Source organism: Aquarana catesbeiana, linkage group LG03 (assembly GCF_042186555.1).
Source record: "Aquarana catesbeiana isolate 2022-GZ linkage group LG03, ASM4218655v1, whole genome shotgun sequence".
Classification (NCBI taxonomy): Eukaryota; Metazoa; Chordata; class Amphibia; order Anura; family Ranidae; genus Aquarana; species Aquarana catesbeiana.
Window position 1 is genome coordinate 742,032,981 of NC_133326.1, and position 14,788 is coordinate 742,047,768.

Below are 14,788 nucleotides of genomic sequence, written 5' to 3' on the forward strand. Positions count from 1 at the left end.
CGAGCTCCAATCTATTCAGTTTCTAGGCCTGGTCATCTCTCCAGAGGGTATCAAGATGGACCCTCAAAAAGTATCCGCTATCCTGGATTGGCCTGCACCTGTAGATAAAAAAGGAGTACAGCGCTTTATTGGCTTCGCCAATTTCTATAGGAAGTTCATCAAGGGATTTTCTTCGATAATAACTCCTATCACTGAACTCATCAGACAAGGGACCCGGTTTTGCTGGACTCCTAAGGCGCAGCTGGCCTTTGAAGAACTCAAGGCTTTGTTTACCTCAGCCACCATTCTTAAACATCCCAAACCAGCCCTACCCTTCGTATTGGAAGTTGACGCATCCGAAATTGCGGTAGGAGCTGTGCTCTCGCAAAGACAAGGCGCCAAAGCCCTCCTGTACCCTGTGGGGTTTTTCTCACGTAACCCCCGACCTATGGGATCTATGGGTTGATGGCAAGGCTTGGTGCGCTGGCGGACTTCCCTCTGTGGATTCCGCTATTGCGCACAGCCTCGGTGTCTGGCCGAGTCTGGTGGGCGGAGCGCGAGGGCGCTCTGACCTATGTGATCTGGCCGTGCCGATATGCAGGCTTGGCTTGTATCCTGAGCACTTCCGGATCGGCCGGTCACAATACTATCATCATCTGTGACATTCTAACTTATAATTTCCATTTTATTTCTGATCCACATTTTTGGTGTTAGCGGTATAATACCGCTCACTGCATTTTCTTTGTTGTATATATATTTTATACGCACTAACATCAATTTGAGAACCGGAAGTGACATCAGTCGGTCACTTCCTGTGTTGTGACACTCCCAGTGGGGGTCATTTCTGGTTTAAATAGCGGTGAGATAGGGGGCTCCACACCCCAGATGAAGGCTCGTTAGCCAAAACATGTTGCGTGGACCCCCTACGATCACCGCGACTGATACAATTTGAGCTGTTTACGATCTTATATCCCATGAGTGTCCCTTTTTTATTATTTTAATAAATGAATGTTTTTTTAAACAATATCATGCCATGTGAGCTTTATTTCTCTCATGGTATTTAAAAACATCCGGTTGGCCTGTTGAAATGTCTGGACGGTTGAAGCTGTGACAAGATCTTCCCCTCCCCCCCATTTGAAGTTGTGGATACCTGATGATCCATCTTGCCAGCCCTGGCGGCTAAATAAGCTTTCTGAGACTTGTAAGACGTATGTCTTTTCAAGTCCCCTGCTTCCGGTAAGCCTCCTCAGATGCTCTGGTGATGGTCCTGTCATATATTTAGACGTCTCATTCATTTGGTGTTCTACTTTTTCATCTACCAGAAGCTTTCCATTGCTGTTTTCACCAGTTAACCCTCAGAGACTTTTGGTGGTGGTTTTTGATTTTTACCAGGAACACATTTTCTAACATCTAAGGACTCTTTCGGTTGATTTTTTATTTATTTATAATTTGGTTTTGTTCACCATTTTTTTCACTGGTTTATTACAATCATTATATTTTACATGTCATTGTGTAACATTTAGTGCACTTTTGATTGTATTGAGGTATTCTTATTTAATTTTGAATTATTTTTGCCCATTTGCTGGCCATTGAGAGATGGCTCGAGCCTAAATTCACTGTTTTCATACCTCCTAATATTTACACACATAGCGCTACACTATATATTTTCTGTTAAATTACTTCTACCTGTGTCTAAGAGGTGTGTTAGCTGCTTATTGTGTAACCATCTTTACAACACCATTGGTGCAGCGCTGTACTTATTCTCCATCGACATAAAAATTTAGAATACCTGAGAACGGCTAAGAGACTAAAACCTCGGCAGGCCAGATAGGCACTTTTTTTTCCCGATTCCAATTCCACATTACCTACAGACCCGGATCCAAGAATGTCAAGTCTGACGCACTCTCTCGCATGTTCCACAACTCAGAAAAAGCCCTACCTCCAGACACCATCCTCCCTTCTGGGAATTTCCTGCTGCTTCAAGAAGATCTGGTCTCCCAAATTAGATGGGCCTCTATGGGAATGACACCACCTGCTGAAGCTTGTGCCAAAGACAGGCTGTTTTGGTATGAAAACAAAACTGTGGTCCCTGAGGAGCTAAAAGTACAGGTGTTAGAATTGTGCCATGATCACAAGTTGGCCGGACACTTTGGCTCACGAAAAACAATCAATCTAGTACAATGTACCTTCTGGTGGCCTCATCTTTTAAAGACTGCAAGGAGTATGTCATGGTTATGCAATAGAGTTTGTCGATCAGCATACCTGTCTCCATGTGTTCATCTCTAGAGACCAGCGGACCCTCACGTGACTGCTTTTGTAACCTCTCCTCTAAGCATGGCCCCACCCCAGGCCCTATCGGGAACCCTATATTAACCTGTGCACTCAAGCCAGCAGTGCTGATCAACCATTGTGTGTTAGCCTCTGTGTGTACTTGCTGTGTTTCCTATATCTGATTCCTGTTACTGACTTTGGCCTGTTCTTAACTATTCCTGTCTGCTCATGACCCTGACCTTTGGCTTGTTCCTGACCATCCCTGCTTGCCTGTGACCCTGAACCTTGGCGTGTACTCTGTTGTCCTTGTCTGCTAGTCGCCCCGACATTTGGCTACCTCCTTACTATTCCTTGCTGTCCTGGGCTTCTGTTTCCTCTCCATCCTCCTGTAGCCTACCGTGAGCATGAGCTGGGAGACCCTGGGGGCTGCGACCTGGAGCCAGTTGCAGCCCAGTCCATCCTCACCTCTAGAGGCTCTGGTGAACACGAACTGGCTCTTAGACTCCGCGCCCTGGGGAATCTATGCTCTAACTCACTGTGGGATCCGTGTTGGTGCTCCAGGCGACCTGCCTTCCTGAACCACCCCGAGTTCCATCTGCAGCAGTCAGCCTTAGGGTCTACTATCATAGCGGTGCACTCCTGACCCCAACGGGGTGCATCTGTCACCTGGATACAGGTGACCTGACAGAGTATGTGGAGTCTTGTAATACCTGTGCCAGAAGCAAGAATAGCCGGGCAAGGGCGTGGGGTCTGTTAAAACCTTTACTGGTCCCAGAGAGGCCGTGGACCATGATTTCAATGGACTTCATCGTTGAACTCCCCCATCAGAAGGTTTTTCTTCCATCTTTGTTGTGGTAGATAGGCTGTCTAAGATGGCCCACTTCCTTCCCATGAAGGGTACCCCCTCGGCTATGGAAACAGCTACTATCTTTATCAGAGAAATTATCAGATTACATGGAGTGCCAACGAACATAATTTCTGACCGAGGTGTCCAATTCACCTCCAGATTCTGAAAAGCCCTCTGCGGCTCCTTGGAAATTGAATTAGCATTCTCCTCGGCCTATCATCCCCAGTCAAATGGGCAAACTGAAAGGACGAATCAGACCTTGGAGAAATATCTCCGCTGTTTTTCCACATTCTCCCAGGACGATTGGGCCTCCCTGCTTCCCATTGCAGAGTTCTCTTACAATAACTCATTGCATTCAGCTACCAATCAAACACCATTCTATGCTAATTACGGCTTCCATCCGTCCTTTTTGCCTGGGTCAATACCCGAGTGCTCTGTCCCTGCAGTGTCTGAAACTTTGGATTTCTTTTCAAAAAATTACTACAGGATACCATGGCCAAAGCTCAGGAATAATACAAGAGGATGTTCGACAGGAAGAGACGTGGAGAGCTTGTCTTGAAACCTGGCAACCCAGTTTGGTTATCCACCGCTAACCTGAAGTTGACCTGTCCGTCCAGAAAACTAGGCCCTAAGTACTTTCTTGGTTAAAAGGAAGATTAACAACATGGCCTATGAACTTGACCTGCCTAACTCCCTGAAGATACATCCAGTCTTCCACTTGTCTCTTTTGAAACCGGTCACTCCCAATTCCTTTGTTGGCCGCAGTATCGGTCCACCCAAGCTTATACTAGTTAACGGCGAAGAGGAATTTGAGGTGGAGGCAATTTCAGATTGCAGAAGAACACGCAACTAAACCCAATACCTCGTAATGTGGAAAGGCTATGGGCCTGAAGACAACTCATGGGAGCCAGAAAGCAACTTGCACGCCAGAGAGCTCTTGCAGTCATTCAAAGCTTCTCATGCCTCGAAGATGGCCCAGCTGGGCATCCGGAGTCTGCCCTTGAGGAGAGGGCACTGTCAGAGAGGTTACCTGGTTGGACGCCGGTAAACGACGGGGCGCGTTGGTGCGCGCGTTCCTGTGCGTGCTGGGGCACGTGCTCCTGGGGCATTGGCGTGTCTAGTCTGGCTGGCCATGGTGTGCGGGGTGGCGCTCATGCAGAAGTACAAAAGGAGCAGGCAAAAGCGGGGTCAAACAATCCGGGGTCAGGTTCAGGCAGCAGTCAAGGAGGTCCAAAAGGCAAGCCGGGTCATAACAGATCAGAACTTCGGAGATACAGGAACACAGAGAGGATCACGGAACTTGGCACAAGAGCTGTTGATCAGGCAGCACCAATCAGAGATTGAAGCAGACCTAAATAGGCTGAATGGCGCCAAACGCCACGCTCGTGCGCGCACCGATACGCACAGACGCACGCGCCCGAGCGCACCCCAGGACACCGGCGTGCACACCAGCACCACCAGGCATACGTGCAGCAACGCCCATAGGCGGACGCGCACTAACGCCATGGGCATACCACCGATTGATCGATCAATGTGAATGGAGGAATCTGACTGCATGAAAAAAAAAGAACATTACAATATATGCCCAACAAGGACCATACTGGTATGTTGCTGGACTTTGAGTGGTTATACTGGAATGATGCCTGCAGGTTTAGACATCATCTTGGTATCTCTCATTTGAGCCAGCGGTCAGCTTTTATGTAAAAGCAATACTAGTGGCTAATTAGTCACTAGACTGCTTTTACAAGTAGTGAGAGGGAATGTCTCCCTCTGCTGTCTTCCATGGATTTCTCAGGCTCTCCTGTCCCACCGTGGAACTCGAGGATTCAGCCGGTGGTTCCACCAGCTGACCATAGAGCTGATCGAAGCCTAGAACGGCTCCAATCATCTCTATGGCCTAAAAAACCTGAAGCTACGAGCATTTCATGACTTCAGTTTTGCCGGATATAAACAGCGCCATCTTATCACACTGATCTTGGTGTAGTCAGATGCTTTTAGGGGGTGAGGAGAGATCTAGAGTCTAATAGACCCAAAAATTTTCAAAAAAAGAGTACCTTTCACTAGATATTGCTATCATGGGGGATATTTACATTCCCTGTGGTAACAATAAAAATGATTAAAAAATAAATGAAAGGGACAGTGTCAAAATAAAATAAAAAAGCAATATAAATGATTTAAATAAATAAAACCACCCCTGTCCCCCCCTTGCACATGCGTAAAGGTGAATGCAAGTGTCAGTCACGTGACATATGTGAACAGCAATTGCACCATGCATGTGAGGTATTACCACAAACGTCAGATCGAGGGCAGTAATTCTAACAGTAGACGTCCTCTGTAAATCTAAAGTGATAACCTGTAAAGGCTTTTTAAAACGTATATAGTTTGTTGCCGCTGTGTGGGTGTGTGTAATTTTAAAGCATGTTATGTTTGGTATCTATGTACTCGGAATAAGATCATATTTTATATTTCACTAAACATTTGGGCAAAATAGTGTGTTTTGTGCATTACAATTCAAAAAAAAATTTTTCCCAAAAAATTGTGTTTGAAAAATCACTGTTCAAATACTTTGTGAAAAAAAAATAACACCCACCATTTTAATCTGTAGGGCCTCTTTACACATTTACACAGGACCCTGACCAATGTCCTATTCTGACCCCTACTGTGAGATCTCCATAGAAGCTGTGAAGTTATCATTTCCAGCTGCACATTCTCTGGCCTGAGGGACCACTGACACGTTCCTTTCTTGCGGGCCTTTACATTTCAAATATAGGTTGAATACCTCTACATACACCATCCACTGACAATCTTAATTTCAGTCTTGCCTGAATACTCTGTGTGTTTGGTTGCGGTGCCATTCACCATATCTCAAATTTAAAATCTCCTATACAAATACCCCTGATGAAAGGAATGTGAACCTGAAACACGTTGGGTACCAGATAGCTTTCCCTGGATTTGGTTACCAGAAAGTGTTCTTGGTTACTGGAGAGAAACTACTCTATGTACGCACTTTTGTATTGTACTGCACTCCACTGATTTAAAGTCCCAATTGGGGGTATTCTAACTTTCTCTATATATACAGGGATGTGGCAAACTCTCTAGTTTTTCTGGTATGGCAAAAACATTTATCATATGATGTTTGGGGGTTCAAAGTAATTTTTTAGCAAAAAAAAATGTTTCCTGTAAAAAAAAAAAGAATCAGAAAGGACTTGGTGGTTCAAGTGGTTAGAAGAGTGGGTGATGTGTGGAATACGCTTCTAATGTTGGGCATAAAATGCCAGGACAGTTCAACACCCCAAATGACCCCATTTTTTGGAAAGTAGACACCCCAAGATATTTGCTGAGAGGCATGGTGAGTATTTTGCAGATCTCATTTGTTTTGGAAAATTAAGAAAGAAAAGGAATTTTTTTTTTCTTTTTTAAATTTTTAAAACTTTGTGACAAAAAGTGAGATCTACAAAATACTCACCATACCTCTCAGCAAATATCTTTGGGTGTCTACTTTCCAAAATGGGGTCATTTGGGGGGGTTTTGTGCTATCTTGACATTTCATGGCCTCAGAAACTGTGATAGGTAGGGAGGAGTAAAATCAAAAATTTACACCCTTAGAAATCCTGAAGGTGGTGATTGGTTTTCGGGGCCCCGTACGCGGCTAGGCTCCCAAAAAGTCTCACACATGTGGTATCCCCATACTCAGGAGAAGCAGCAGAATGTATTTTGGGGTGTAATTCCATATATACCCATGTCATGTGTGAGCAATATATCATTAAGTGACAACTTTGTCTACTTTTTCTTTCTTTTATCATTTTTCAATCACTTGTGATAAAAAAAAAAAATATTCAATGGACTCAACATGCCTCTCAGCAAATTCCTTGGGGTGTCTACTTTCCAAAATGGGGTCATTTGGGGGGTTTTTACTGCCCTGACATTTTAGCACCTCAAGAAATGAGATAGGCAGTCATAAACTAAAAGCTGTTTAAATTCCAGTAAATGCATCATAGTTTGTAGACACTATAACTTTTGCACAAACCAATAAATATACACTTATTACTTTTTTTACCCAAGACATGTGGCCGAATACATTTTGGCCTAAATATGACTAAAATTGAGTTTATTGGATTTTTCTTATGACACAAAGTAGAAATATTTTTAAAAAAAATGTCGTTCTTTTTTCATTTATATTGCAAAAAATAAAAGTCCCAGAGGTGATAAAATACCCCCAAAAGAAAATTCTATTTGTGGGAAAAGGTACACAAATTTAGTTTGTGTACAGCATTGCATGACCGCGCAATTACCAGATAAAGCAGTGCAGTGCCAAATTGTAAAAAGTGCTCTGGTCATCAAGGGGGTAAATCCTTCCGGGGCTGAAGCGGTTAAGGTAAAAAACCTTCATCCTTTACATCCTCTGTAATAATTCCTGTAACATCCTAGTATATGATCTATATCTATGGAGATGATATCTGATTGCTGGAGACACTAAAGAATGGGGGATGGAAGAATAAAGTGCTTTAATGTGAAGTGTCCCCCATGTGAATGTAGAATCCCATTGTAAATGTGGAATATCCATCAATATAGTACTTGTATCTCTAATATATCCCAGAAGCATGGGCGTCCGCAGGTAGGGGCAAGGGGGGGCTAGTGCCCCCCCCCTGGAGCAAGGTGTCCGCACATGGACACTCAGGGGCCAGGCTGATCCTGGGTGGGTACAGAGCCGGCGCCAGCATGAGGGAGGAAATGTGGAAAGGGGGAAAGCCTTAAGGTACCAGGAGAGGGAGGGCACTAAAGCTATGGGTCCCTCAAGAAAAGCTGATGCTGACACTGGCCCTGCTCACACCTTTACCCAGCGAATGGGGTTATATGCTGCGGAAGGCCTGGGCGGTGCATGTGCGAAGGCTGTTCCTGGAGTCCAGTTCCGCCTCCTTATTTGTGCCGCCGCCATCGTCTCCTCCTCCTCTCCATCTGACCGCGCCGGATCCGGATCTGGAACTGGGACGTCATCTGGCAATCGGCAATGTGGCAGACTGATCAATAAAAAAGCAGGTGAGTCGTCTCAGAGGAGGGACGGAGCAGCCGCCAGCCAGCGAGCAGTTATGGAGAGTCACGCTGCCTACATCCATGCATTCATTTCAGCCAGCGCGCAAACTTGCAGCATGCCTGACAGTGTAGTGTTAGTGGGGTGGGCAGTGTAGTGTTAGTGGGGTGGGCAGTGTAGTGGGATGGGCAGTGTAGTGTTAGTGGGGTGGGCAGTGTAGTGTTAGTGGGGTGACCAGTGTAGTGTTAGTGGGGTGGGCAGTGTAGTGCGGTGGGCATTGTAGTGTTAGTGGGGTGGGCATTGTTGTAGTGTTAGTGGGGTGGGCATTGTAGTGTTAGTGGGGTGGGCAGTGTAGTGTAAGTGGGGTGGGCATTGTAGTGTAGTGGGGTGGGCAGTGTAGTGCGGTGGGCATTGTAGTTTTAGTGGGGTGGACATTGTTGTAGTGTTAGTGGGGTGGGCATTGTAGTGTTAGTGGGGTGGGCATTGTAGTGTTAGTGGGGTGGGCAGTGTAGTGTTAGTGGTGTGGGCAGTGTAGTGTTAGTGGGGTGGGCAGTGTAGTGTTAGTGGGGTGGGCAGTGTAGTGCGGTGGGCATTGTTGTAGTGTTAGTGGGGTGGGCATTGTTGTAGTGTTAGTGGGGTGGGCAGTGTAGTGTTAGTGGGGTGGGCAGTGTAGTGTTAGTGGGGTGGCCAGTGTAGTGTTAGTGGGGTGGGCAGTGTAGTGTTAGTGGGGTGGCCAGTGTAGTGTTAGTGGGGTGGGCAGTGTAGTGCGGTGGGCATTGTAGTGTTAGTGGGGTGGGCATTGTAGGGTTAGTGGGGTGGGCAGTGTAGTGTTAGTGGGGTGGGCAGTGTAGTGTTAGTGGGGTGGGCATTGTAGTGTAGTGGGGTGGGCAGTGTAGTGCGGTGGGCATTGTAGTGTTAGTGGGGTGGGCATTGTTGTAGTGTTAGTGGGGTGAGCATTGTAGTGTTAGTGGGTTGGGCAGTGTAGTGTTAGTGGGGTGGGCATTGTAGTGTTAGTGGGGTGGGCAGTGTAGTGTTAGTGGGGTGGGCAGTGTAGTGTTAGTGGGGTTGGCAGTGTAGTGTTAGTGGGGTGGGCATTGTAGTGTAGTGGGGTGGGCAGTGTAGTGCGGTGGGCATTGTAGTGTTAGTGGGGTGGGCATTGTTGCAGTGTTAGTTGGGTGGGCAGTGTAGTGTTAGTGGGGTGGGTAGTGTAGTGTTAGTGGGGTGGGCAGGGTAGTGTTAGTGGGGTGGGCATTGTAGTGTTAGTGAGGTGGGCAGTGTAGTGTTAGTGGGGTGGGCATTGTAGTGTTAGTGGGGTGGGCAGTGTAGTGTTAGTGGGGTGGGCAGTGTAGTGTTAGTGGGGTGGGCAGTGTAGTGGGGTGGGCAGTGTAGTGTTAGTGGGGTGGGCAGTGTAGTGTTAGTGGGGTGGGCAGTATAGTGTTAGTGGGATGGGCAGTGTATTGTTAGTGGGGTGGGCAGTATAGTGGGGTGGGCAGTGTAGTGTTAGTGGGGTGGGCAGTGTAGTGCGGTGGGCATTGTAGTGTTAGTGGGGTGGGCATTGTTGTGTGCAATAATTTTAATTCTAAAATGATGACCAACTGGGGCGAGATAGAGAGATGTACATCCAGCTGGCGCGGCACTGCCCACTCAAGCCCCTCCCCTCTATGATGTTGACAAAAAGGGCGGAGCATGGGTGACCTTAAAATGATGCCCCCCCTGAAAAAATTTCTGCGGACGCCCATGCCCAGAAGTCTCAGCGCTAAAGACTGGAAATGCATATCCACCCCTCCCCCCCTACATTCTCTATAAGGGATCCTATTCCTGCCACAATCCGGTGATCTTCAATGGGAACTGCTGATTTGTGGACTTTAGGAAGGTGATGGAATATTGGGGTCACTGGGGTATCCACCATAAGAAATTCTGCTGTTTTATTTCATAAACCCCCCAGATCCTTTCCTTTATCTATCAATTTCAGAAGCCCCTGTATGAGACACTGTGTGAGGTTCTGCTTAATAACCGGGTACATAAGGGGGTGACTGAGCTGTCATAGTGCCCCCTCTTTATACTGTGTAGACATAAGTACTACAACAGCTTCACCTTTATTATCTTCCCTAATAACAAGATCTTTCCTCTGTATAACATTCTGTATATCCTGATATTCCACTCTAGTGATGTTATGTTACTTTTCACTAAATGGGAATAATTCCTCATATTCATCTTATAATATAATATCATGTGTCTGGATTTGTCTCTGCAGGTTGTGGGAATGTGATGTGACTTCCTCTGGCTGGGATGATCTCCGATCCATTCTTATCAATAATCGATCCCTCACCAGACTGAATTTATTAGGGAATAATCTGGAAGACTCTGGAATAAAACTTCTATGTGAGGGGCTCAGACATCCTGGCTGTACTCTGCAGAGTCTGGGGTGAGAATTATCCTATAAATGATATAATATTCTGCAGGATTCTGGTATAAATCTTCTCTGTGAGGGATCCAGACATGTCACCTAGATGAAAGTTATACAAAGACAGATTTCTGATTGGCCGGTTACACTGGGACTTCCCATCATAGTCCTTCAGGTCACTCGCTGATATTGGCTTTCATCCCCTCCCCCCTCCACTGACTATCAGGGATCAGACTTTGGCTGGGTTCACACTGGAGGTCACAGCGGCTCACAGCAGGGGGTCCGGTGCGTCTCCATTCACCGTTTCAGGTCTGATTTCTCCCTGAATTTTGGGCTGAATTTGGACCTGAAACAGACCAGAAGACGCACAAGACTCCGTATTCTCTTCATTCAGTGACCAATCATAGACAGATGGTCCTCAATTAGAATCTGGAAGGACAGAGCGAGTCTCTAGACCAGAAGTGACCCCTAGATGCCAATAAAATCCCCCCATCCTTGTAGATATAAAATTGTCACCTCACTGAGCCTCAAAGAGAAGTCCTAGTCATTTCATCTACAAGCCCAGCAGAGGACGAGGCCGATACAGTGAGAAGACCCCGAACTGTCTGCCAGACATTGATTTATATCAGAGATCAGAGGAATCTATTTTATCTCTCATACAAAATAAAATATTAGTTGTAGAGAGATGGAAATAATTCCTCCTGATTGTACACATGTTGGGGTACATGTACATATAACATTGTATGTGTAGTGAGGATAGAATCCAGGAGAAACTCCCAGAATGGTTCTATGGAGTCTGATCACACCAGACAAGCACTGATTGGCCTTGTTAGGATCAGACTGACATGCCAGTGTTAGAAATCCAATCCTCAAATGTGCTGCAGAATAATGAATTGGTATTAATACACTTTATACAGAACTCACCCTCCCAGCCCAAACCCCACCCTAAACCACGTCCAAACCCCAACCCAAGCCACTCCTAAACTCCACTCCCATACACACCTTCCTTATGCCCCGTACACACGGTCAGACATTGATCGGACATTCCGACAACAAAATCCATAGATTTTTTCCGACGGATGTTGGCTCAAACTTGTCTTGCATACACACGGTCACACAAAGTTGCCGGAAAATCCGATCATTCTGAACGCAGTGACATAAAACACGTACGTCAGGACTATAAACGGGTCAATAGCCAGTAGCTTTTGTCTCTTAATTTATTCTGAGCATGCGTGGCACTTTGTCCATCGGATATGTGTACACACGATTGGAATTTAAAGGATCGGATTTTGTTGTCGGAAAATTTTATAGCCTGCTCTCAAACTTTGTGTGTCAGAAATTCCAATGGAAAAAGTCAGATGGAGCCCACACACGGTCGGAATTTCTGACAACAAGCTCCGATCGCACATATTCCATTGGAAAGTCCGACCGTGTGTTCAGGGCATTACAGGAGAGAAGTACAGTGGCCTCAAATAACTGTAATAAGTGAGGCCATAGAACTGTGTATCACACTTGGTTCAGGAATGTGTAACACAAGTACAGGACTGAGGAGTGTATAACACACAGGACTCAGGAGTGTATAACACACAGGACTCAGGAGTGTATAACACACAGGACTCAGGAGTGTATAACACATAAGATTCAGGAGTGTATAACACACAGGGCTCAGGAGTGTATTACACACAGGGCTCAGTAGTGTATAACACACAGGGCTCAGGAGTGTATAACACACAGGGCTCAGGAGTGTATAACACACAGGGCTCAGGAGTGTATAACACACAGGACTCAGGAGTGTATAACACACAGGACTCAATAGTGAATAACACACAGGGCTCAGGAGTGTATAACACACAGGGCTCAGGAGTGTATAACACACAGGATTTAGGAGTGTATAACACACAGGGCTCAGGAGTGTATAACACACAGGGCTCAGGAGTGTGTAACACACAGGACTCAGGACTGTATAACACACAGGTCTCAGGACTGTATAACACACAGGTCTCAGGACTGTATAACACACAGGTCTCAGGACTGTATAACACACAGGTCTCAGGACTGTATAACACACAGGGCTCAGGAGTGTATAACACACAGGGCTCAGGAGTGTAGTATAACACACAGGGCTCAGGACTGTATAACACACAGGACTCAGGACTGTATAACACACAGGGCTAAGGAGTGTATAACACACAGGGCTCGGGAATGTATAACACACAGGGCTCAGGAGTGTATAACACACAGGACTCAGGAGTGTATAACACACAGGACTTAGGAGTGTATAACACATAAGATTCAGGAGTGTATAACACACAGGGCTCAGGAGTGTATAACACACAGGGCTCAGGAGTATATAACACACAGGGCTCAGGAGTGTATAACACACAGGACTCAGGAGTGTATAACACACAGGACTCAGGAGTGTATAACACACAGGGCTCAGGAGTGTATAACACACAGGGCTCAGGAGTGTATAACATACAGGACTCAGGAGTGTATAACACACAGGATTCAGGAGTGTATACCACACAGGACTCAGGAGTGTATAACACACAGGACTCAGGAGTGTATAACACACAGGTCTAAGGAGTGTATAACACACAGGTCTCAGGACTGTATAACACACAGGGCTCAGGAGTGTATAACACACAGGGCTCAGGAGTGTAGTATAACACACAGGGCTCAGGACTGTATAACACACAGGACTCAGGACTGTATAACACACAGGGCTAAGGAGTGTATAACACACAGGGCTCGGGAGTGTATAACACACAGGGCTCAGGAGTGTATAACACACAGAACTCAGGAGTGTATAACACACAGGGCTCAGGACTGTATAACACACTGGGCTCAGGAGTGTATAACACACTGGGCTCAGGAGTGTATAACACACAGGGCTCAGGAATGTATAACACACAGGACTCAGGACTGTATAACACACAGGACTCAGGAGTGTATAACACACAGGGCTCAGGAATGTATAACACACAGGACTCAGGACTGTATAACACACAGGACTCAGGAGTAGGAATGAGCCGAACACCCCCCTGTTCGGTTCGCACCAGAACATGCGAACAGGAAAAAAGTTCGTTTGAACATGCGAACACCGTTAAAGTCTATGGGACACGAACATGAATAATCAAAAGTGCTAATTTTAAAGGCTTATATGCAAGTTATTGTCATAAATGCCCCAGGGGACATGGATCAATGCAAAAAAAGTTTTAAAAACGGCCGTTTTTTCAGGAGCAGTGATTTTAACCACTTCAGCCCCGGAAGGATTTACCCCCTTCCTGGCCAGAGCACTTTTTACAATTTGGCACTGTGTCGATTTAACTGCTAATTGCGCGGTCATGCAATGCTGTACCCAAACAAAACAAAATTTGCGTCCTTTTTTTCCCACCAATAGAGCTTTCTTTTGATGGTATTTGATCACCTCTGCCGTTTTTATTTTTTGCGCTATACACGGAAAAAGACCGAAAATTTTGAAAAAAAATGATATTTTCTACTTTTTGTTCTAAAAAAAATCCAATAAACTCAATTTTAGTCATACATTTAGGCCAAAATGTATTCGGCCACATGTCTTTGGTAAAAAAAATGTCAATAAGTATATATTTATTGGTTTGCGCAAAAGTTATAGCGCCTACAAACTAGGGTACATTTTCTGGAATTTACACAGCCTTTAATTTATGACTGCCTATGTCATTTCTTGAGGTGCTAATATTGCAGGGCAGTACAAAACCCCCACAAATGACCCCATTTTGGAAAGTAGACACCCCAAGGAAATTGTTGAGCCCATTGAATATTCATTTTTTTTGTCCCAAGTGATTGAATAATGACAAAAAAAAATTACAAAAAGTTGTCACTAATATTGCTCACACAGGCCATGGGCATATGTGGAATTGCACCCCAAAATACATTTAGCTGCTTCTCCTGAGTACGGGGATACCACATGTGTGGTTTTTGGGAGCCTAGCCGCGTACGGGGCCCCGAAAACCAATCACTGCCTTCAGGATTTCTAAGGGCGTAAATTTTTGATTTTACTTCTCACTACCTATCACAGTTTTGAAGGCCATAAAATGCCCAGATGGCATAAAACCCCCCCAAATGACCCCATTTTGGAAAGTAGACACCCCAAGCTATTTGCTGAGAGGCATGTTGAGTCCATGGAATATTTTATATTGTGACACAAGTTGCGGGAAAGTGACAATTTTTTTTTTTGCACAAAGTTGTCACTAAATGATATATTGCTCACACAGGCCAT

General features: G+C 45.5%; 1 protein-coding gene across 5 annotated transcripts in view; it reads left to right on the forward strand.

Moving 5' to 3' along the window:
- Positions 1 to 14,788, forward strand: part of LOC141133875 (NACHT, LRR and PYD domains-containing protein 12-like) — a 981,044-nt gene that overhangs the window by 877,926 nt on the left and 88,330 nt on the right. For all 5 annotated transcript variants that reach the window (XM_073623463.1, XM_073623464.1, XM_073623462.1 and 2 more), the window contains one exon: positions 10,381 to 10,551. In XM_073623463.1, coding sequence (XP_073479564.1) covers positions 10,381 to 10,551 — 171 coding nt within the window. The remainder of the gene's footprint in view (positions 1 to 10,380; positions 10,552 to 14,788) is intronic.